The sequence below is a fragment of the Oreochromis aureus genome, linkage group 13 (genome assembly GCF_013358895.1).
Source record: "Oreochromis aureus strain Israel breed Guangdong linkage group 13, ZZ_aureus, whole genome shotgun sequence".
Lineage (NCBI taxonomy): Eukaryota > Metazoa > Chordata > Actinopteri > Cichliformes > Cichlidae > Oreochromis > Oreochromis aureus.
Genome location: NC_052954.1, coordinates 13833683 through 13858863, shown reverse-complemented (window position 1 = coordinate 13858863; position 25181 = coordinate 13833683). Strand labels below are relative to the sequence as shown.

Genomic DNA, 25181 nt, shown 5'->3' with positions numbered 1-25181 from the left:
GTGTGAGTATGTTTGAGTGAACGAGAGAGTGAAGTTATGATTCTTCTGATACATCGTGGCACTAAGGGCCCCAAAAATAGCTGCCCTGAAGCTAGCACAGGGTTGTTACACCTATGTATGTAGGTAGATGTAGTATGTTTAAACCACCTTTCTCTTCAATTCAATTCAATTTTACTTATATAGTGCCAAACCACAGCAACAATTGTCTTAAAGCCCTTTATGTTGTAAAGTAGAGACCGTACAATAATACAGAGAAATCCCCAACAATCAGACATATGAGCAAGCAGTTGGTGACAGTGAGAACGAAAACTCCCTCGTAACAGGAAGAGACCTCGGTCAGAAACAGTAGAGGGGCAGCCATCTATAGCAACCAGTTGGGGTGAGGGAAGGAAGACAGGACAAAAGACACGCTGTGGAAGAGAGCCAGAGGTTAATAATAACTAATGATTAAATTCAGAATGGTGTATAACTATAAGCTTTCATTTATAAGTGTACAAATGTGTATTTTCTTTTTAAATATCATTTATTTCAATAGGATAAATTTCCTTTCTCCCTACAGTAGCCTAAACACAGACACTCTCCATTATTAAGACATCCTTTCCTCTCATCTTAGGTTTCCCATTAGGAGACCTAATGCCATTTACAATAAAAATGATGTGATAAATTATTTACTGCTCGGTTTCGCTTTGTTTTGGGGTTTTTTCCCAGCTCCGTGTGTGTCGCATTAACAGAAACAAGGTCAGAAATCACAAGCGGGATGTAGCACTGTCAAGGATGTGATTTCCCCCCTTAAAACGCACATGACCTCATTTAGACTAGAAGTGAAATGACATGTTGCTAATGCACCCATCATTGCGCAAATCCTACACGATTAATTTCACGTAATCCATAATAATCTCTTTTAGATTTTCGGTCGCATACTATTTCTTTATTTTCCTCTGCCGTCGTCTCCGCCATCAGCGATCTTAAATGTATGTATACGGCCACAAACACAAACTCTCTCACACGCACACCACACCACAGCCAGTGGCTCCAGCATTGTCTGGTTGCCTGGCAACTGTCGGCGTGGCGTGGTTGCTAGGGGCGTGTGGGAGAGGGGAAGGGGAGGTGATGCTGCTCTGATTTCCAGCTGAATTGAGGCAGTCAGTAGGGAGAAGTCCCCCCCCCTTCCAATCTCCCCATCCCCTCCCCTTCCCCATCGACACACAGGACTCTATTGAACAATAGAGCTGTGCCAGTGGGCCTGAGGCTAGTCAGACAAGCCCTTGTTCAGGGTCACACTGTGTTCATCCCACAGTCCTCCATGACTAATTAACTTACAGCAAAGAGTGTCGTTAGCACATCTGATGATGCATCCATCAGTGGCGCAGCCCTGGAATTTACATTAATGCGAGGTGCACTTCTGGCAGCCGGCCATTTAAAAAAAAGAAAAAAAAGGAAAAAAAAAAAAAGGAAGAGAAGACAGAAAGGGAAAGTGTCGTGGTGCTGCCACACTTAGTGCTGAGCAAAGCCTGTGCAGTCAAAAGAAACTGCTGGACTTGGTGGGAAATATCTCCCAGCTGTAGCACTGTTATGTGAAAACTGAGAACCACAGAGTCAAGGATCGCTGATCTTGTGGCTTTCACAGCAGGTGACAAGATCGATCCAAAAAATTCTTACAGAAAAAAAAAGAAAGAAAAAAAGAAGAAAAAAAAAATCAACCAAAAAAAAACCCCACTCAAGCAATAAAACGCTCAAGTCAAGCCCCATTTTCCACAAAGAAACCAAAAGATGCACACGGCGATAAACAAGAACAGGTTTTTATTAATATTTTTGTAATACCATATATAATGCAATTGCATATCTTTGGCGAAAATAAATCTTATAAACATTTTATCAACAGAGGTTAGCATACAAAAACCAAAAAGGTGTGTCGGTCCAATGGACATGGCAGACAACTGACACGAACTCATACTGGGTTGGCAGCTTTGTCAAATGCAAGAAAAAAAAATGCTCAGCACACCCATAAGAAATTAGGAAATGCAACAGAATCACATAATTAATATTTAATAACAGCTGTTGAGCAATAAGGAAACTGGGTTTGGAATTGTGCAAGTCCTGGGACCCAGAAATGTTTCGGTAGCTCACCCACAGATCGACTCGACTGGCTCGGTGTCACCTTGAGACCAACATTTCTTTTATTTCTCAAGTGCTACAGAAAGGATAGGGGTGATTTTTTTTTATTCCTTTTATCTCTACTAGCCTCTCAAAAACTTCTCTGCGGTTGTCCCGACACTCAAGAGTAGGTCTGAAAACTACACAGCAGCTGCTTGAAGACTGAGTTACTCAGATCCAGTTTTACAGTGATATTCAAAAACATTCAATAACAAAACCTGGAAGCATGAGTTATGGGGTGGCAGTACTTTTATAAAAGAGTCTTACAGCTAATCTTCAGTTTCTTTGACTACTTAAGTCATAATACCTAAACAAAACCATATGATTAAATGAGCCCAGAAGAACTTCTACAGCGCATGGGGTGGTGTGTGTGTGTGTGTGTGTGTGTGTGTGTGTGTGTGTGTGTGTGTGTGTGTGTGTGTGTGTGTGTGTGTGTGTGTGTGTGTGTGTGTGTGTGTGTGTGTGGAGGGGGGGGATTGGGTGCATCAATCTTAAATTTATCTACGCCCCAGCTGTACATCGATTTGGCAACAAAAAAAGGTTTCAGGATCAATGTTAATTAACTGTTTTCTATCCAGCCTAACAAAAAGCAAAACAAAAACATCAAGAAAACCTGGCAGTCATGGTTAAATTGAAAACACACCCGCTCTAAAGACAACAGACATTGGCAAATACTTAATCACTGTAACAAGACAGAAAAAGGGGGGGGGAAGGTGTGTTGCTGAAAATAAACAAGGAGAAAAACAAAAATACTTATTAAAGGAAGTTCACAGAATGAAGGGAAAAAAATTACTGTGCCTAGTCATTTATTTTAAATAACCAGTGTCTGATGCGTTCGGAAAAAGAAAAAAAATCCCATAAATTAAAGTCATAAATAAGGTGATGATTAATGAACAACAATTTGTTCTTTTTTTTCACAGCTAAACAAGACCAGTGTATGCACTCAGTTATCATCTGAGAACTGCAGCTTAGTCTGCAAAGAGCAGTTCCCACTCAAAAGCGACAAATGTAAACCAAAAGATTGGTTATGTCACCGTACTGACCAGAGTCATCGCCCGTTTCCTGATTCAAAAACTCCAGATCACAATTACAGTGTGGCAGTAGGAGGGGTTTATATATATTAACAAAAAAACAAAAAAAAACCCAGCCAGTTTGCAGTTTTGCATCAGTGGCACGACAAAATGTTTGGCACCGACCATGCACGCTATACAACCAGTCACAGTGACACCATGTGATCCAGTACAGTCGGGGGAAAAAAAAAAACATTTTCCAGCTTGTTATCCTAGCACTCATCTATGCTACTGTTGACTGTACGCTGCTTCTATTTGGGTTTTTTTTTTGTTTGTTTGTTTGTTTTTTAAAAAACAGAAAACTGTGGCCTTCTATGCAAGTGGCTCGCAACTTCCCCTCAGAGAACCGCGTGCAATCAACTGACAATAAACACTCCATTTCACAGCTTGAGAAGAGAACGCGCACTTCCTTATTTTGTTCTAGGAGGAAGAGCAAGGACAAAAAACTAGCAGCCAGCCAAAACCGAGGGCACAGCACAGAGCACAAACAAGTGTCTTTAGCATCTCGCCTGCGAGCAACTGCGTGTACAGAGTTCACTTCTTTGTGACTATACTGTCCCCCTTCTTGTTATTTACATTTGGATGCTCTATGCTGTGGGTCTCAGAACAGAAAAAAACCCCAAAGCAAAAACACACACACACACCTTCCTTCAAGATGCAAATTAACTTGGCCACAAGATCAGCCAACTCAAAATTACCTGTATAACTTAGTAATTTTCTAAAGTACAAGGTATCATAAACAAGGCCAGAGATATAATCAAACTGCAAATCCAAATATTGTTGTGAGACGTGGCGGTCATTTACTATCCGCTCCTTTTTCCCCCGTCTCACTATTAGCCAACTCTGCATTCAGAAAGCCCAAAAGCAAGCAGAGCACTGAGCAGCTCTTACAGTACAGCAGTAGCAGGGAGATGTGTCACTACGATAGTACATTATATTCACTGTATTTGTCAGTAGAAGGATAAAAAAAATTTTTAACTTCTTTTTCTCATGACTGTATTCCAAGGGTCGAGTTGATATCGGCATGCACTGTGATACACATGTGCACGTGCACACAAAAAATAAAATTTATGGAGGATAACCTATGAACACGCAGCGAACACCTGGTAAAACAAGGCAGATGTTCCCTTTGCATAGGCTGTCGCCAAACATAAGAAAAGATGTCCCATTAGCAGTAGATTGGGAAGAAAACAAACAAACAAACAAAAACAAACAGAAAAAAACCCAGCTGTGCTGTAATGGCCGCACAAAATCAAGCAAAGTCCTAGCTAACTTTGCAACTCAATTTGGCAGTGGCAGAGTAATACTATATCCACATCTTGCTAATCCTGAAAACGAGACGCAGCTCGCCTGTAGTAAGTTTATCGCATAACAAGATCATAATACTACTCCGTTCATTCGCTTAATTGTAAAGTTTAACTAGCATACTTGACTGACAAATGCCACCATGGAATAATGTCAGAAAGTTAAGGTTGAGGATTAATTATTGCATCTCTTTCTTTTTTCTTCTATAAGAGCAGGAACTCCTTTCCAAACAGTGGTAATTTTTTTCCTTTAGCACAAAAACAACAAAAAGGAAAAATAAAAGGAGAAAATGTCAACACCAGGAGGTTAGATTTCATCTGTTACAAACATGCACTCGTTCGCTTCATAAATAGATTCACTTGGAAGAGGATACGGGTTTGAAGAGGAAGCATGCAACGCTTTGAGTTATAAAACCAGCTTTCAGCTTTTTTTTTTTTGTTTTATTTATTTTTTTCTTCTTGTGTCACTTTTTGTCTTTGAGAGGAAAATTCTTGAATCACAGTCCTCTAATCCAACAGAAAGCAGGCAGGTCGTTTTGGATAGGTATCTTGATGGTTCTCCATAAGCCCAAACACCCACCCTCAAAAGTTACCCCCGAGTTACTGTATATGGCTTTGTTCTCCTGTGTGAACGATACTATTGCCATTTGTTTTGTTGGACAGAGATACTCCCAAACAAACAAACAAACCGAAAAAAAGGAAAAGAAAAGAAGGCTCAAAATGGCCAGTGAACGATCAGATTAGGAGAAGGAGGCACACTGGGACACAGGGGGGTCAGAGGTTAGGGTTTCACTGGGTCCAGGGTCTTATGGGGGTAAAAGAAACTTCATTTCCTGCTAAGTTTTGTGCTCTTGACAGTGCGTTTGGAGCCCTCCGTGCAGCTGCGTATACCGGCGAGGTGCAGCAAGGAGCCGGCGGCTTCCTTCAGCTCCTCGTCCAGCTCTGGCTTGACCTCGCGTCGCGCCCTCTTGCTAAGGGGCCACTTGACGGCGAGCGGACGTCGAGAAGTCTGGTGAACGCCCCTCTCGTCCCAGAGGTCGGAGTCCTCGTCGCTGTGGAAACCCTCGCTGCCCGCGCGGCGAGACTGCCTACGTTCGCAGCCGCCTTCGTCCAGGGAGGAAAGAGAAGAAGAGGAGGAGCGAGAGGAGCAGCGTTGCAGGGCTGCGCTGCTGTAGTTGTGGTCCTGTTTTGGATCGCTGCTCACCAAGACAGAGTCGGGCCGAGAGAGGTCCAGAGGGCTGTCAGAATTGCCTGAGGAGAGGAGAGGATGAAAGCCTGATAAGTGACCATTCAGTGCACGAGGATGTCTTGTTACAGAGAGATAAACGACTGGTTTGAAAAAAGATTTCTGAAAAAAAAGAGAAAAAAAAAGTGACGCCATCATTAAGACACTTGGGAGCTTTAACTTGTTTTGTTTACAAGTTTAAAGCAGAACTAAGATTTGTCTAGGACCAGCAGTGAAAATGTAGGTTAAAAATAGCTTGATGCATGCATGTGAAAGCAGAATTAAAACTCATGGGGAAGAAAAAAAAAAAAAGTAAAAATTTTAGAAAAAACCCCAGTTAAATTAAACGATTCTGTGGGAACCTTTGCAAGAAAAATAAACTTTGCATTGAAAAAATAAATCAAAATCTAAACTAGAGACTTAACAGTGATTTCAATAAATACACCTTAACAAATACATGAAATTATTTGTTATGGTATTTTTTGTCCTGTTGAAAGATCAAGCACTAAAATCACTTTCTAAAACTGTCTTGTTATATATTTTAAAGAAAAAAAATTAACTTTGGGGAAAAAAGGTCCTCTCTAGCAGTCCAATATCAAGAACTAGAACCTTAAACAACAAATAGTCCCACATGTAGCCTTTTGTAGCCGAAACACTGAACTTCGATTTGTACACCTTGTGTTTACATAGATTACACAAAGAATATGTAACTCCAGATGGACTGCAGTTCCCAATAGGTGAACTTTAGCCAGAGAGAGGCTAACTGTTTCCTCCAACTTTCAGTCTTTGTACTGAGCAAAATAAGCCAAACTGGTGGCTCTTTTATTTTCCAAATGATAACAAACTACCCAAATCCCATATTTTGAAGACGCAAACACAAGAATTCTTTTTGCCAAAAGAGAACCTGTAAGAATCAGAGAAAATGACCCAAGAAATTTGGTCAAAGAAACCAAGCTTTCTGAATTTGAAAATAGGCATTTCTGCATTGATTTCCTTTTCCCATTAAATGCAGCCTGAGGTTCATTGAGTTAGAGACTCAATGAACCTCAGAGTTAGAGGTTCAGTTGAGTTGGTTCATTGTTTGTTATAGACAAACAATGAACTAATAGCACAAACAGTCGTATGTTGAAGTCTGTAATGTCCAGGTTTCACTCCTATTTATTAAACAGATCCTTTTTCTGTTGTAATGGAAGAATTCTCATCCTCAGCCCACCTCTTATGTGGCTTTCCCCTGGGTCTGTTCTTGATCCTTTTTTATTCTCCATCTACATGCTTTCCATTGGGTCAGGTAATCCATAAATAAAGCTTTTTTCCCTCATGTACGTAGATGATACACAGCTGTTTGTTCCACTAAGTATCAACATAAATACAATCTCAAATCTTATGAAGCCTCTCTGACGTTAAATCATAGATGTCACAATACAGGAACTATGTTCCCGGTCATTACCTGTTAAATCCAGAATTTAATTTAGAAGCCTTCTACTCACATCTAAAATCTTGAATAATCAGGCCTGATTATATCTTAATGACGTCTTAGTACCTTACGGTCCTAACAGAGCACTTTGCTCTCAGACTGCTGACTTGCTTGCGTTTGCTAGAGTTTCTAAAGAGCCTTCAGCTGTCAGGCTCCTCTCCTGTGAAACTAGCTCCCAGTTTGAGAGACAGACACCATCTCTACTTTTAAGATCAGGCTTGAAACTTTCCTTTTTTTAAGCTTATAGTTTGGGCTGGATCAGGTGACCCTAAACCACCCATAGTTATGCTGCAATAGATCTAGGCAGCTGGGGGCTTCCCATGATTCCCATGTGTTTCTTCTTCACTCCCCATGTGTACACCATTCAATCATTCTGAACTATTCAGCTCTGGCCCTCGGTCTTAGTGCCCTCTGTTCTCTTAATATTGCAGGATCTTTACCTTACAATATAAAGAGCCTTGAAAATGCCATTGCGGTTTGGTGCTATTTAAATATAAAGTTTGAATTAAAGTGACTTAAATCTGTCCTATAACTTCAAGAATTCCACTCAAAACCTGGTTCTAATCTAAATTTTCTTTTGACTCACAAATCACCAAAATCCTGCTTTCTACAATTAAGAAATGTTACAAAAGTTTACACATTTCTTTGTTTCTATCTCAAGCGGCCTTTGAAAAAGTCATCCATGCCACCATCTCATCATGTTTAGACTACTGTAATTCCCTCAACTCGGGTCTCAGCCAAAGGTTCATCTCCCGCCCCCAGCTTGATCAAGATTCAGCTGCCAGATTCTTAACAAAATCAAAGAGTCCAGACTACATCACTCCTATCCTGGCTACACTGCACTGGCTTCCTGTTAGATACTGAATTGATTTTAAAAACTTATTCATTACTTTTAAAGCCTTACCCAGGCTTGCTCCTACCTACATCAGATTTCTAAAGACTTTATGAACCAAGCTGCTGGTTCTGCTCTTCAGGTCAGAGCTTCCTAACCCGTCCCATAGCCTGCGTCATTACAAAAAGAAATCAAAATTTTCTGATTTCCTCTCACAGTGTTGAACTATTTACCAGAGGAACTGAAATTCCCAAAATCAGTATATCTACTTTTAAATCACTTCTCAGAACTTATTTTTACAGAAAGCCTTTTTAAAATTTAACAAAAACCCTTATTCTTTTCTTTATATACAAATGTTTTTACCTTTTGACCATCTTTAATTTTATTATCTTATCAGTCATATTAGTTGAACCGTTTGTCCAGATTTGATACGAGTTTGTTTGCTGTTGTTTAGCAGCGTTTAAATGGCAGGTTGGTTTTCATCACAAGTCTCATAGGACCTTAGAATACCTGCAGAAGTATCTAAAATTTGCTACTGTGTTCAAGTGTCCCCTGTTAGCAAAACATTAAAGTTTTAATAAAACAGTATCCCAAAAGAAACTCTCTCAACCAGTTCCACAAAACTTTTGGGTCAATTTTCTGTGGACAAGTAACATAAAAGTTCAAGTTTCTGAAAAGAAAAATGCAGAATGCCATGTTTAAAGTCGACATGAAAACAAGGTGGAGGTAGCATCATGGTTTGCAGCTGATTTACTACTTTAGGGCCTGGACAACTTGTATCACAAGGTTTGCTAGGAGAATATCAGGAAAAAGAAACCGGACTTTAAGTTTGGGAGAGACTATAACCCAAATCACACAAGTAAATAAACAACAGAATTGCAGAAAAATGTGAATAATGAATGATTCCTAACTTTAGCCCATCTGAAACACAGTGACATGACCCAAAGAGGGCTCTTCAATCAACACATCGTGGAAATACAGATGAATTCATTTTGCTTCATTGCTAATTTTTCATTACCAAGTGTGTAAAGTGTCAACTACAACTATTTGTGTTGTATTAGTTTGGTGAGATTTTGTCTGTCTATTACTGCGGCTTGGGTGAAGATAAAAAAACCACACTGTCTATCATTAGACAAAGCAGATATTCTGGTGATTCAAAGACATTCAAACTTGTTCTTGCAGCTGCATACATCAGAATTTAACACACACAACATAAAAGAAAATTTAAGCAATGATGGGTGGTATGTCAGGGGTTGGACATAAAGCTAAAAGAAGAGGTGAAAGTATGGCTACTTGTAGGTTGTCTTACATGGGTCAACGTGGTGCCCAGGGGCAGAGTTTAAGAGCATCATGGCAGTGGCAGCATCAATGTCAGACTCTGGAAGAGGAGAGAACATGCACGATGGTCAGTCCTACGGTGTGAAAGCATGGTAGCATGACATCCCTACTAGGACTGGCTTGACCGACTGGGCTCCTTCGTTATTTTTAAGCTACACACTCGGCGATCCAATCAGTGCTTACTGAACGAACGGGATATGCAGAGGACTCGCAAAAACAAATCAGAGAGTAAATATAAGCCCATGATTTTCAGAATGCATCCGATCTCTTGAGATCTGACAAAGTGTCTGAAAGCCTCACAGCTCACTTCTAGGGCTCTAAATTATTAATGATTACAGCGAGAGTGAGTGCTCGATACTGAGCACCAGCAGAACCTCTGCTTGTCGTCAAGGTTACAAATCCAAGAGGCAAGGGTGGGGGGGGGGGACTGAGACATCGACGGGAGCTGTCAACATTATGGTCAACATGAGGCATCAATGACTTGAAAGCAACAAATCAAACCAAGAGCTGAGCATAAAAGCACAGTGATGCTGAATGTTCTGGGACTGAAATGTGCAAAGGCAACATAATCAAAACAGTGCACAAACACACGCTAACAAAACTGCACTACACATCTGCACGTTGCTGGGCAAACAGCTTACAAATATGAAAACTTTGATCAATTTGCTTTTCTCTCACCTTTAAATGAGCAACCTTGTAGAAAGAGATGACGAGGGGGTGAGGAGGCACTGCAGAAAGTAAACAAAGGACACCAAGAGTCAGATGTTTGAAGAGAAGACAGAAAAACCAAATTCTGCCCTTTCAAAACTGTGTTTTTTATAAGAATTATTTAGCAAATAATTACAAATGACTACAAACCTGTTAAGATAAAATATTTCCTCAGCTAAAAAAAAAGTGATTTCAAAGTCAGGAGAAAAAGTCTGGCTGCTCCTTATGGTATACCTCCAAATGTTTCACAATAAAAGCAGAAAATATGGGTTCTGTCTACTAAAATGCTACGGTGGTTTATATGAAACTGTTACATGAAGTGTTTGTACTGTAGCTTCCCAGAAGCGTGCGTATTGGGGAAGTTCTGGGTTTGCAGTAGCTTCTGGGCATTATCATGTTTCTGTCAAAATGAATTGTTCTCAGTTTTTTCCCCATTATGTTTACGGTTCAATTGTTCGTCTTATGTGTTAGGTAAATTTAGCAAAGCTGTGGCATTGTGACCATAGGGAGTAGCTGGTTTGATATACACACGTGTGTGAGGAGAATAATGCTCTTCTTGTTGTTAAACTAACAACAGAGAGTTTCAAACTGTTGTGCTCCTACCTGTCACGGGTGAGTCATCACTCACCATGGTACACTAAGTGTATTGCTGCAAGTCTAAAGGAGCTAATGGAAGCATATTGGAGTTGGTATGTGACCAAGTTCACTTGTTGTAATCATACAGAAAGCCTATCGCTAATACAAGCCTGCTCTAAATAAAGGCTCGTTGTCTTTTGCAGTTCAGGTATTTCCTTATGTCCAAAACAAATCCCTGCAAAATATATTTAAGACATAATAATTCCCTTGACCAGCATAAGCAACACAAGTCTTATAATTCACAGCATAAATTGAATGATTAGAGTGACGACCGCTCACCTGGGTGGGGAGGCGGGTGGTGTGCAGAAGGCATGTGCGGCTGGGAAGTGCTGCTTCTTAAGAGCTTGAATTAGGTTGGGGCGGTACTCAGGGTCAACACACCAGAGCGACCCTTTTCCATTGGCCTGTAGGACAAAGCAGGGACAGTCAAATCTCTAAACCCCTGTTACAAAGTAATGAAGCTGCCAGAAAGTTCACGTAAGAAACTGTAAGCTCAATTTTGATTTACAATAAATCTAGGTGGAAAACAAGGATTCAAGAGCCTTACAGTTTGGTTGAGATGTTTGTCATAGGTGCTGTTATAATTATTATTAGTACAATAAATTGGTTACCCAATAATATTTCATGAAAATAAAATTGAAAGGCACCCTGTGGAGTTCACTTCTTTTTTTTTTTTAATTCAGCGTTTCACAGCAGAGGTCAGCGGGGAGGTGATCTGTTGATGTTGCACAATAAAACCCTGTCATATGATCTTCTTTTCAGAGGATTTAACGATGGCGTCTTATCCTGTTGCCCAAACATTCCTAGTCCCTATGAACTAAGTAAAAGCTGTTACGTCAGTTATTTTGTTAAACGCGATAGAACATGACTGACAAAAGAAAAGCAGCAGGCAGAACACAGTATGTTCGCTCTGGCTTTTCAGAAACAAACCCAAATAAATAAATAGAAATCAGAGTGAAAACAGGCTGAAAAGGTTTGTAAGTTAGGTCTTTAGTCAAAATAACATGCTTTGTCACTTTGTACGAGTAAATATTTGATCACATGAGTTCAATTAAAACTGTAAGTAATGTACACGATTTTAATTTTAAATCACTGCAGCCTTACAAACAATTTACATGCAATTCCCACCTCAGCAAATTTTACATAATCATTATTTTAATGCAAGCTTTGTTCATATTTCTGTTTGGTAGCTCACAATCCTTTTCACCGCTTTGCTGCAGAATAGTGTGGCTATGTATCCCACCTGTGGCTGGTATGTGTATCCTCATGCAAGATGTAAACAAAACAGGGCCCGCAACTAGTGGAGATAATAATCCACAGGGTACCTTTAAAGACTTAATGAGGACTTGGAAATCAATTTGGGTGATCTGTACAGCTGAGTAATTCCACAGAACTACAAATGACAAGATCATCATTTATCAGGGAAAAAAAGTCAAGTGTGACTCAAACCTTTTAGAGATTAGTCACTGTGGAAATGCACTTCATTTCCAAATCACTTTTCAATTATAAGCTTCACAACACCTTTTAGACACAACACGCTCAAATGGCAATATTGAAAAAATGCTGAGAATTCCTGAAATGTTTCGCTGTCAGAGCTGGTGGGACTATACTGACCGCAGCAATGATTCAAATTTTATTACAGCCCCACAGTGAAAAATAGCAAATACCAAACTTTTTAATATAACAGCCTTTACAATAAGAGAAAATTTTTACTCAACAGCCCCCTGTTAAGAATAAATGTGTGTGCTGGTGGTGTGTGCATGTGTCACTTTATCTGATGGTGGCGTATTCTTGCCCAGTCTGGGAGAATAGAGCGAGGAGAATAACCTTGACTCAGATTACCAACCAGCCTTGATGCAGGAAGAAGGAAATGTCTCCATAGCAACGGAAACCACCAGCCAGTGTCATGTGAAACTGGTGCTAGTGTCTCAGCAGACGGAGGGCTCATGCTATGCACCTGCATGCTAAGCGGACTATACTGCATCGTATTGCTACACACCGAGCGCAAACTGCCATTCCCACCCTAGATGGGCAAATATCAGGTTTTAGCCAGATACGGCCATGACATGGGGCTTCAAACCACATCCTCCCACAATATTAAAATCTCATGATACACAGACTTCTTGGGTGTTTAGAGGGTATTGTGCGACCGCCACTGTTTACCGTTACACAGAAGAATCCAGGAATCTACTTCTCCACACTTTTTACACAAACACACCATTTCAGACTAAACCGTAATAACAGCCGTTAGTAAAGCTGTGAATTTACTCACTAACTTTTCAAATTCACAGAAATGTGTGCACACTGTATGCAGTATGTGTTCTTCCCTTTGTTACGAGCATGTGAACATGAGTAGGCCAGCTTCTCTTTTTTTCCCCTTGTTATTTGTCGCCACTACTTGTAGAAACACAAGCTACCATAAATGATGTGTATGTCTGCCAGGACCAGGTAGACAAAGATTGTTTTTTTGTGCACTTTCAGCACTTAAGGTCACGTTTGCTTCCTTTGTGCAGTGTGAGTTCAGACTGTGGGAGGCTTCTCTCTAGCTGCACTACCTTGAAGTGTTTCTAAAGATATTGTCCTATCTCGGTGTGCGGTGTTTGCATATCCTCTGGAGGAGGAGGATCTTTGACCTTGACTGGATTCCACCCTTATCATAGCCGAGTCAGAGGTCTGTGCAGCTGTGTGTCACATGAGCCACGTGGCAGCTTCACACTCGAGCACACTGTTTGCTAACAGTGCTAAACAAAGCCACTGTAACTGTAAATGTCACATCATCAAACAGATGCATGCTGACAACTACAGAAGGATAACTGTAAATCTAAGTGAAGTGCATAAAAGTTTGAAGTCACTTTGAGACCTACCTTTCCCAAACTCCTTTCGACCTTGCGGAAGCACTTGTTCAGGGACAAGTTGTGACGAACTGAGTTCTTCCAGCCAGTTGGAGCATTGGAGAAATACGGGAAGTGCTCGAGTATCCAGCCGTAGATTTCTTTGACAGGCAACGACTTGCTGGGAGACTGCTCGATGGCCATGTAGATGAGCAGGGAAAATGAGAAAGGCGGTTTCGACTTCATCGAATCCCTCTCCCTGCCTTTGTGTGACGAAGATGAGGAGGAGGATGACGGGCCCTGGTTCGACCCGTAGTCTCCTTCTATGTCAAAGAGGGGGCTGCCGCTCGTCTGAGCTTCGGGGCCCCCGAGAGTAAAGTTCTGAAGCAGGTTCTCGTGGAGCCAGTTGAGGTTAGTGAGCTCCTCATCCTCGGTACCTCCGGTACGATCCACGCTAGTTGCCAGCGGACTGGACGCGCACTCCGCCTCGGGCAGCGTTCCGACACCGCAGACACCTCTGAGTCCTGCCCGCTCCTCTTGCATACCCGGAATTTCCGTTTTCTTATCTGGTGACATCCCAATAATTGGACCCATTAAATCAAAGAGGTCTGGAGAGAAAGGAAAAAGAAGGTTGTTAATGTCAACCAGCAACAACAAGACCAGAAAAGTTCAATTTAAAAAAAATTACCATCAAAAAAGGAGGATTTCAAAGTAATTTAAAAGCAAAGTTTGCAGTATGAAATAACTCAAAGTGACATTTTGGAAGGATGTGCTCTTCCAAGCGTTGGCCTTGTTTTCTTAAGTTTCCCTGGGGGCACACCTCCTGTAGCTGTCGGCCTCTATTGCAATTCATGGCCCTCTCACTGCCCCTCTCCTCCATCCCTGCCGAGGACCAAGAGGCTCTCAGCCCCCCTCCTCCTCCTCCTCTCGACTCCACGTGAGGACCTTCGAGGACATCCTCTCAAGTAAGTGAAATGACTTAAGGCTCCACTCCTCAACGCCTACCTCGTTTCAGACAAGACCCAGCTGCTCGTTATGTGTAAATGAGCATGAAACCAGCCAGCGACTGCAGGAATAAGTGCAAGGACTCCATCTTACAGATTGGATAGCTCTTACAGACCGAAATACATTCAGCCAGGATCAAGTCTCCATTTGTCGCATGGCATATTAAGTTGTGTAAAGAGGCTACAAGCCCAAGAGTTGTCAGTCATTTAGGAGCACGGGGATATTCAATATGCCAGAGCGCTCTATCATTAACAAAATGAACCCGAGTACACTAATCAATACTTTTTAACATGAGCTCTGAAGAGGCCTTTTATCTTAAACACCAGAGTTCCTGTCGCAGTTTAAGTTGAAGCTAGAGTGAGAAATGATCTAGGCTACAGACAAACCTACATTACTGGAAATTTAAACTAAGCATCACATTATTTGAAATTAAATTTTGTCCCCATAAAATACAAGCAGCGGTTTGTGTGCAGTACTTTTTGTGATTTGGTGTTATCGGAATAATATTGAATCGAACTGCTTGTTGAGGCCAAGAGCACAAAGAGATCACTCCTCGTCTCAGCTCACAACAAGCTTTATGTCCTGGGTGTCACCATGACAACCCTGCCATCCCTTCAATTAAGAGCAGAAATCCCACAAGCAAGAATCTATAAGAAAAATAATTAACCCACCCTGAGCTGACTCTGGCACACTCAAATCACTGAAAAGAAATGCTTCTACTCAAGTCTACAGCATGTCCCGGTTCTGGGAAGGTCTAGGATGTTCTGGATCTGGACTTTGACGGGAATCAGACTGGAAGGTCAGAGAGGTAAAGTCGCAGCGTGGTGGTGGATGGGCATGCCTTTTCATTTCTGTGATAAGAACTGGGTCAAACTCATGTGTTTGCACAGTGGCAAAGACAGGAGTGGGAGTGTGCGTGCACACAAGCATACACACAAATCAGTTTGTCAAACCCAGTCAGTGTGGACAGGAAGGGGGAAAAAAGAGGCATTAGTGCATTTACAAAATGACCTTTAAACTCTCAATAAGCGGATAAACATATAGCAGATGGATACTATTCTGGTTATGGCCCCAATTCTCCCCTTTTGGCCATGACTATGACCCTCTCTTTTGGGGATCAAAAGAAAAGAAAAGTCTAGCCTTCCAAATGGACATTTGGGGGGTAAATGACCACTATTGTGCAATCCCAAAAGATAATGCACATTCTGGGAACACACAACACAAAGAGAGTAGGGCTAGGTGTTCGAGCCAAGGAGGGGAACTAGGCCTAGACGGCTGTGATTTCTTCCACAATAAAAGTGTGCATTTCAGTGTATGTGTATATATTCGTGTTATAACAGCACATTGTTTTAGATTTATCATGCATTCTGGCTTTCAGTTTTCTTTCCCCAGGTAGTGGATATTCCAGCGCAGCTGAATTGCTCTAGTGCATCACACAAACTTCTGCGATTTAAATTACAGATAAAAAAAGAAGCAAGTCAATAAGTTTTCCAGGCCAAAGGCAAAGTGTCAGGCAGCATCAACGCAGAAAGAGATAACAATAGGTAAAAGACTTTTCTGAAAGGACTGAGCGTGACAGAAGGTTTGACAGAGAGATCTAGGCCTGTGAGAAAGACAGAGAGAGAGGCAAGTGAGGCTTATAGGTAGTAAGGTAGGTTGTGCAAGGCATCTTCAATCTAGGCTGAATCACAGCTCTCAGCAAAGCAGAGTTATTAAATATGTCAGCAGGCAAGAAAGAAATGAAGAAGCAGAGAGACAAGTGCACATGTTCAGAGGAAAATATTATTTATGCTTCCTAAAAGCATTACAGACTATGTTTATACTGACTTTATTCTCTCAGGATAAGCCCTTTGGGACATATCATCTTAAAATACATTTAGCTGTGTGTTTGGGCCAAATATCTAGTTCATTTAGACAAATTAGGTGAATGACAACAATTTGGGGCAGATTTTTTAGCAGATTCTCAATATTTATATATGTTCTTATGTAGGAGTGATAGAAAGGATCCTTAGGGATTTAATGACAAGAAACCCAATCTATTTTTAAAATGTAGTTAAATGGAAAACAGCCTGCTGACCAATAACAAAGCCTTTTTTTGTGAGTATAAATATATAGGTCACAGGAGGGAAGAAGTCAGCAAAGGTGTGGCAAAAAAAAAAAAGATACGTCGGCTCATTTGACTAAAAGGTGTGGCCAAATTATATGCCAGAGTGGGTTGTAAACTCTTGATAGCCCGATTCTGTTTTATGTCAGAGAGACATGAAGAAAATGTAATATAGCTAAAGTGTCAGATCAGGGATTAACATTAAAGCACAACAGAGCTTCACCTCAGTTCTTCTTCCCAAACTTGACCTCTCAGCTGGGCCCCTTGGTGCCAAAGGGAGCTTATCCTCTTTTGAGTAGCTCCTCCTGATGACTTGCCATTTGAATATCAACAGAGGCACGGTGGACGGATCAGAAGGCTGTCGTGCATCCAGCCAAACACAGGAAGTGTTTTACCATGACTGCAGCTGGTCAATTACCACTGCTGCTGCAATGATTGCAGTTATCATTGCTCTTATGAAAAGGCATCAAAGAGAGGCGGCTGGGAATCCAATGAATAATGGGACAGTAGTATGTAAAGAGCAGAGAGGGGAGAGGGAGCTAATAAGCCAGACTGGCCTGTTGACTGCTACTCATCCTTGAAAATACACCAAAGCTGCAATGGCGCTGACCTGATGGCTCATCTGCAAGTTAAAATAGCCGTGCGATCCGCCAGCCTCATCATATTCATGTGCAAACAGGCAGGCTAACAGCAGGTGCCAAGGCACATTTTTCTCCCCTTTCAAATTGCTCTTTTATCCTGTTAAGCACTTAGCCCATTCAAAAATACACAAAGACATATGGAGATAGCTTTAAGTGGGAAATCAAGCCGTTGAGATGTCAGATATGTACAGGGGAATTTAAAGGAGATGATAGTGGCATTAAAATAAAGAGATACTGCGTTGAGATGTTTTCTGGGAGCGAATCTCACAATTAGGACTCAGTTGCCACGGCAGCCAATGCTGTAAGGGAAGCAATTGTGCTCATGTCTGTGCATGAAGAGAGGGCTAATGTGGGGGAGATCAATACAGGCGGAAAATGCTGAGAGCAGCAGTCTGCTGCTGTTCTCCACAAACCTGTCTGACAAAGAGCGGTGAGAAAGGCCACTGCCAACCTGGATGTCACGGCACTACTGACTAAGAGCTATTAAGGCGTACTTCATATAACACAGAAATTATGCTCCCCAAAAAATCTTTTTTGTTAAGCAAACTGTTTTTATACGATTCTCCCCTGCAAAACAAAAAGGAAAAGGAAAAACAACCTCTGTATACATAACAGCCTCGAGTTCATACACTGACACCACACCCTATTCCAAAGAAACAAACCAGTTGACACAAACCAGTTACACCTCTACAACAGATACACAAAGGTGTGCCGCAAAGCCCCATTGTGATGGCTGTTATTCGAAACCCTAACTGATATTTAGGCAACTACCCAGTCTGGCTGGAGCTCTAAAAATGTGAATGAAACAAAAGGAGGGGGGACTGAGTTAGAGTGGGAGAAGCAGGCAGAGAGAGAGAGGCTGTTCCAGAGCGGGTTAGCCAAGTGGCCTGCTCTTTTATTTTACAAGGGTGGGGGTTAAACCGTGTCATAACAAATAAAGAATCTATTACTTTAAAAGGTAAATTAGGCTACTGTTAAAGCACGCCCTAACGATACAATTCTGACTAAAACTTGTCAAAGACTTTAACGGATCTCCGCAGCGTCCGAGGTGAAAGCAAATGAAAAAGCTTGCACAAAGCATTACAACTGGCCCCACACTCTGCTCGCACAAAGGAGCAGTTGTTTTTGCTCTAGTCATGTTTCCGAAGTGCTCAGTATTCACCTCGCACTTTCAAACAGAGGACCGGGAGGGAAGGAAACACCTCCTGCCTGTTGAGGAAGTTCATTTTCAGAAAACAAATTCAGACTTCACACAGAGAGAGTTAGGCCCGCTATACGACAAAAACAATGAAATCGAGCAGCATGAGGCTACAAGGTAGCGTCTATTGAAGCAACAGTATTTACTCGGGCAATCTATGAATTCCATCTTCATGTAGCTTAGAGATAGCTGGCAAACACCCTGGCTGGACCTAATGTATCGACTAATGAAATCACTCAGGGAAAAACGAGCGATCAAAAGGACAGGCAATGGCTCGGTTCATGTTCGTCAGTGACACTAACCTCCTCCAACAACTTCAGAGTCAAACGCTCAAGACTGCACTTTGACTGTCAACAGAGGAGAGGCCTTCCAAAGTACATGCCAGTCCTTAGCCAACACTGAAACCTTATCTCTCCAGTCATGTGCCTGTAAGTTCAGCATACCGACACATACAACAACCTCAGTTCCTTTCAAATATTAAAAAACAACAACAACAGAAAACAACTTCATGCTGTATGCCTGCAAACACAGGTCCACGGTCTTGTAGGAAATGGCTGAAATTAGAATGTTTCTATATTTGTCAAGGGTCAGTCCTTGAGTATGAGAAAACCTTCTATGTGCAGTAAAATACAACAGTGTTTGCAAATGAAACATAGAAAACACCAAAAAAGCCCCACAGGGAACTCAAATGAGGAAAGACTTCTTTCCTGATTTTGCAAAATAAATAAATAAAACATTATTAGGCTCTGACAAAACCATGATAGATATCCATGTCAACCACGAAGCTCCAGCAGAATGAAAATATTTACTGAATCTCCCCATTTGACTTAATCGACCAAAGCACACACACGTGGCAAACAAATATAAGCACACAGCTACTGAGCCCTGCCCGCCCCATAGAAGCAGTAATATATATAAGAAGTTTTGATCCCTTCACTTAAAAAGCTGACCTCTTGCTTTTTACAGACTTTCCAAATTCTGCTTTCCATGTGTTGCTGTTTAACATCAAATTATAAATATGAAACATATGGTAACAGCAACAATAGTCACCAAGAGTTGTTTACTATCGACTCAGCGTTAATCTCTGCATCATTATTAGGCAGTATTATAATAACTGCATCTTAATTAGTCCTGAACAGCCTCCTTATTCTGCCAATCATCACTTATTCAACCTTTTCCATTACAGCACTGAATACCAACTACTTAAAATGGTCAGTGAAAAGTCACAAAATACTTGCTTTTTTCAGCAGCAGAGAAACTACTGAGTGTAATCATTTACAGTTTATTATAAACAATGAATATACATTCTTGGTGGTGGAAGGGTAGAGTAGAAATCTAGTTATTCCAATGCCGTTTACTTTTTGAGATGCAGCTTTTTGAAAGGGCAAAGATTTGCTCTAGTAATATGAGTTCATTGATTATTCTTAGATTGAGTCATTTAAAGTACACGGCCCAGTATAAAATTCTTATTTAAAGTCGGTCAGTCTGTTTGACATTTACATTTGACTTTGTCCAAACACCTAAGCTACAGTTGTATAAATTCTGAGACACTTAAACTGATACTGATATATAATACTTAGTGGGGATTTACAGACAAGCTGGTAAGCCTGTGTTGTTGTTGTCGTACTGCTATCAATTAAATAAATCTTTTTATTTCTGTCTAGGCTGACGACACAAAGAGCCACTGTGACAGAGGACATGGCCGTCCTTACTCTTTCCTTTCTCTCAATCAAGGAAACGGCCACATCAGTTGTTGCTTTCAGTGAGGCAGGCCCTAATGGGCTGTGTCTCGAGTCCACACAGTCAGAAATGAGACAGGCAAAGGAGCAGTCAGGGGGTTAGAGAGTGGGGGGGGGACTGTAGAGGGAGGCGACTCACCATAGAGTCAATCAAGAGATGTAAAACAATAAGTGGAGTAGACAGAGGGGCACCACGAGAAGGAGATAACCGCTGCCAGTATGCAACGTCTAAACAGACGCTTAAAGAGGGAAAAACTGATTTTCAGATCACGCAGAATCAACCTGTTTTGTCTTTTTGCCAGCTTGTGACATTAATTACAACACTGACGCCAGTTTGTAAAACAGCTGTGCCAAGCTCAGGGCATAAAAATAGATGCCATTTAGCTGTACGGTGAACTCTCAAGAGAGACTAAATGATGTGAAACATCGCAAAGAGCAGACAAGCTGATCACCTAAATAGGACAGAAAAAATAAATAATGACCAAGAAGGCTACAGGAGCGAGTGGGCGCGTGAGTGGAAACATGTCTTTTCAGGTGTTGACATTTACAACTCACTTCAGAGCTAGCCCCCTATGTTCGATTAGAAGAATGTGACAGACCCAAAACAACAACAACACACCGCATACTCCTGGGGATGCCCCTCCTTTATGACTAATCAGGGGCTCTGGTTAAGTGATCACTCAAGCTATCCATTACAAAACTGCATGAAGCATAGAGTCAGGCAGGCCACTGTCAACAGCCAGAGCTCAAGGTCACTGATTAGTGGCTAATCTCAAGTAATTATTTGTTTAATTGAACAAGTTGAAAAAAAATGGTACAAAGAAGTAATTCGAAACTACTGGAGACTGACTTTTGGCTTTAAATCAATCAACAACAACAACAACAAAAATGCAGAACACCTGCTAAAATTTAGCTATTCTATTTTCAAATGTGTTTAAACTTTGCAATATGCACACAACAGCAGCATCGTGGTAACACAGTCACTTCAAGAAACCAAACTTCCTTATTCTGCCAGTCATCAGTTGTTCAGCCTTTCCCATTACAGCACCCAAGTACCAACTATTTAAAATGTTCAGTAAAAAGTCAAAGTACTTGGTAATGACAGGGATTGCAGAGAACAGTAGGTCACAAATCTCTGAGCACAAATCTATTAAGCCAATCCGTGAGAAACCAGCTTTACTCTGCGTTAAGCAATCCCCCCCAAAAAAGTTGCTGCCGCGTGGGTCAGCTTTCGTAATGAATTCAAAAACCACAGCCGCTCGCATATCTATAGAGAACATGGTGGATTTTTCAGAGGACACAATCTTTCATCAGCTCCAGGTCAAAGTACACAACTCTGTGATAAGACCGATTACATGGTAGCAGCAGCACTTTTAAACTGAGCGTGCTGTGTCACTCTTGTTTGGATAAAAGGTAACAGCCACATGCCACAATTCAGGCCCAAGCCGTTTCCTTATTACTACATTTAATCGGTCATATTTAACACATCGGGATATTGGATGTAAGATTTTATTTGGCCGTGAGAGACTCAGTCAACAAAAAATGTGCTGCGGTGGTCTTTTCAGTGACGTTGCTTCATTGTTATACATCCTCTGACGAGTGTTTTCCTGTTCTGCCATCTGTACAGTAGATTCGAGCGACTTTTTTCCTAAAAATGACACCAGTGTGGTTACCAAGTTGTGAAAATGAAGTGTGGAATTCTTAAGCGTATGCGTAGAGCTTGAGATATATTTGACACCCCTGCGTCTACTATTGTGCTCAGCTGGTGTAAAACGGCACCCGAAAAAGTGAATAAAACTGGTATTAGTGTAATCAAAAGATGGACTTGATACTTTAACTATGTGACTATGAGGGCATCTATGAGGCTATCTTTCAGTTTGTTACTATTTCATTAAATGACTGTTTCATAGGCTGCCAAAACACCCACAGGGTTTACCGTCAGGAAGTTCAAGCAAAAGATTCCAAACAATGACATGAACGAGTCGTCACACAGTCAAGTTGTAAATTTCAGTTTCATATTGTCATCTCACGGGGATCTCACTCGTAAGTCTACCAGTTGCCTTTTCAAACACAGCGTGCTGTTAGCAGACCCATTCAAAAAGAGCAGAAATAAGACTAAGTAGTCTCCTTCCCATTTCCCCTGTCTTTTGCCTCTTACTAAGCTTGTCTATGGTGTCAATTCCAACATCTCAAATAACCTTGTGAGGTGCATATATAAAGATAATTCAAAAGGTACTGACAGTGTTTTCGATCCCTGCAGACATGTAGTCATTTCACATTGCAATAACCACATCAGTGGGTTACAGCAGGTCTTATTTATAGTAATGAATGTCTATTCTCGGATCCAAAAGTGCTTACCCTTCAGAGGCTTCTGCAGAAATACATACATGAGTGGATACATGTCAGTTTTACAAAGACACCAGATGGTTTGACCCCACAATATGACCACAAAAATTCTGGCATTAAAATAATGGCAGACTGACAACATCTGTTTCTTTTTTGTCTTCTTCTGTCCCTTAAGCTCCCGGTGTCTTTGTCTTCTATTTATCACCAGGGCTTTAACAACTGTCAGGCCAAGTGAAAGGAACAATGTCAGTCTACTTGTCTCTCCATCACATTTCCCCCTTTCAAATATACAAATAAAACCTCAGTGCACATAATGAATTTTAGATGAGGTTTGTCCAGTCCAGTAAATGCAATGCTAACAGGCAGCAAGGTAGGCAACATCACACACAAACGCCAGAAATAACACATTAAAGTATATAAAGGTCTATTCAACAGCAAAATATAAATTATAGCCAACTGCAGTAGGCAGAGATATTTTTCCTACAGTCTGACATTGTTTGTAGAGCACTCTGTATCTGGGACAATCTTGTGATAATCCATTACATCATGTGGCTAGCCAGTGTAGCCTCCAAACCTCTGGTGCTGTCGATATATATATATTATGAAATATTCAACTATTTATAGCTATCAGGGAAGATGTGTCTGAAGAGTACCAGCAGTAATAAGTCGCTCAATATTTCTACCTACTACAGACTGACAAAACAGGCGAAAGACGTTCAAAGAAACAATGAGACTGAAAATCCGTGGAAAGGATACGCTGAAAGTGCTGTTAGCACAGAAAACTGATATGCTCCGGAGCTACTAAGAGGCACACAGAGCACTTAAAACACTTCACACTCACACACATACAAGCAACCACAAGTCAGACGCACAACGAGGAATACAAAGTTATGAGCAATTACGCGGAGTATTGCACAACATTTCCCGACACACGGGGTTCGTTACGAAGGAACTTGTCTCCGTTTTAATTAGCCGTATTTTCACTAAGTTCACTAAATGTTACTAGCTTTAACTCACCGAGAAACAACCGTCAGGCAGAGCAGCGTTAGCAGCCGCTCGATAGGTCAGGGGAAGGCACATATACCGCCTAGCATTAGCATTACATTTTAACTGGAAGAGTAGAAAGAAATCTGTTTGAATGTTTCAAAACACTCTTTGGTGTTATAAGTAATATCCCTTTATGCTCTCCAAGACATAAGCCCGAAGAAGAGAGAAGTAACGTTAACATTAGCTAGCTGGCCACATGCTGTCGCTTGATCTGCCATGCTGGCTGGCTGCTCTAAGCAAAGTCACTTGACCACATTTACTTTTAGCTTGTTCGAAACACAGCCCGGATCCTGCCGAACACTTATTCAATTACAACCCACTTAAAAACAATCGGCTACTCACAATCATGCACGGCGTGCCTCGGTGCGGTGCGTTTAAAGACACGTCTGCGCGCAGTTTATTCAGATGTCTTGTCTGTCTCACACACAATGTCAGAGATCAGATCAGCAGCTGCTTCCTCCATACACGCAGCGCGCAGATCACACAGCGCACGGCAACGCTACCAAACCCCTCGCCGTCGTCATGGCAACAGGTCCACTTCAGCCAATCAAAACTCCTCCCCTCCTATCTCCCCTGGCAACTGCCGCAGCGCTGGAACTCCGCGAACGCGCACGCCATCCAATTTTTTTTTTTTTTTTTTTGTATCGTGCAATGTGCTTTCACTTCTATCACCAGCTGCTCGTAATCTGTAGGAAGTATTTTTAAAATATATTTATATATCTATGTAGTTTTCAAAACCAGATTTATTGAATTAAAATGTGCCATTAACAGTGAAGCAGCAATGGGATTAATAATTAATTTGTTAAAGTGTGGGAGCGAAATGAAACCGGACGGGTCCCGCACAAGCACTGCCGCGTTATTCAGGCTGCACAAACACCTCGGGGCGGAGAGAGAGGATGTGTCACCACACCCAGCTTCATGACGATAGCGGACCCTCAACGGGGCCCCTCCTAGAGTAAACGATGATACAAGGAGCTAATGTGACCCGTGGATACACAACACACACATGCTGGGTAATGCTTGAGTATACAGACAAAGCAAAGCAAAGAATTTGGAAGAAGAAGAAAAACGATAAGCATTTTATGTGCTTCTCTCCAGTGCAGAATCAAAGTATTCCACTGTGCATGTGTTAAAAGTCCAAATTTGCACGAAGCTGCTGTGCGTATGTACATGCCTGTGCGTATGTAGTTTAGCAGCCAAAAGTGTGCTTCAGGAAGCCCGGCAGCTCGGCTTTGTATCTCTGGCTATCTGGTGAGTGCAGCTTTACTGGCCAACTGACTTCACACCAAGCTGTAACTTTCACATAACGGTGATACCTTTACTCATCCCAGCCACTCTGTTTCATAAGCATACATGAGTAGCTCTCTGTGGAATGATCTAATAGCCTCTCTATTTTTATTTATTTATTTTAATGTGCATAAAGCCAATCTGCCATGCAGGAGAGCTGTCAGTACTTATGCACTGCTTTCACCTAATAAGCACAAGATCACTTGTTTGATCCCGGAGGAGACCACAGATACCTTTCAGGT

At 41.4% G+C, this 25181-nt stretch overlaps 1 protein-coding gene across 4 annotated transcripts; it reads right to left on the bottom strand.

Annotated features, from left to right (window-relative positions):
* Positions 1-1783: 1783 nt before the first annotated feature.
* On the bottom strand, positions 1784-24211 carry foxn2a (forkhead box N2a). 4 transcript variants are annotated; one of them, XM_031732099.2, is made up of 6 exons: positions 23995-24209; positions 13606-14180; positions 11021-11145; positions 10076-10125; positions 9369-9437; positions 1784-5779 (listed from the first exon to the last, which is right to left on the bottom strand). In XM_031732099.2, the coding sequence occupies exons 2-6, from the start codon at positions 14164-14166 to the stop codon at positions 5355-5357; spliced, it is 1230 nt and encodes a 409-aa protein (XP_031587959.1). In that variant the 5' UTR covers positions 14167-14180; positions 23995-24209; the 3' UTR covers positions 1784-5354. The 4 variants fall into 4 exon arrangements, with proteins under 4 accessions (XP_031587959.1, XP_039477623.1, XP_039477624.1 ...); XM_039621689.1 differs by lacking the exon at positions 23995-24209 and adding an exon at positions 23623-23859; XM_039621690.1 differs by lacking the exon at positions 23995-24209 and adding an exon at positions 14393-14528.
* Between the last annotated feature and the right edge of the window lie 970 nt (positions 24212-25181).

Bases quoted from the DNA above. Each gene is read 5' to 3' on its own strand.
- foxn2a (XM_031732099.2), bottom strand. From the start codon at position 14,166: ATGGGTCCAATTATTGGGATGTCACCAGATAAGAAAACGGAAATTCCG. The intron at 11,146-13,605 runs GTAGGTCTCAAA...TTTGTCCTACAG, and splicing joins TCGAAAGGAGTTTGGGAAAG to GCCAATGGAAAAGGGTCGCT. The intron at 10,126-11,020 runs GTGAGCGGTCGT...TACTTTCTGCAG, and splicing joins CCACCCGCCTCCCCACCCAG to TGCCTCCTCACCCCCTCGTC.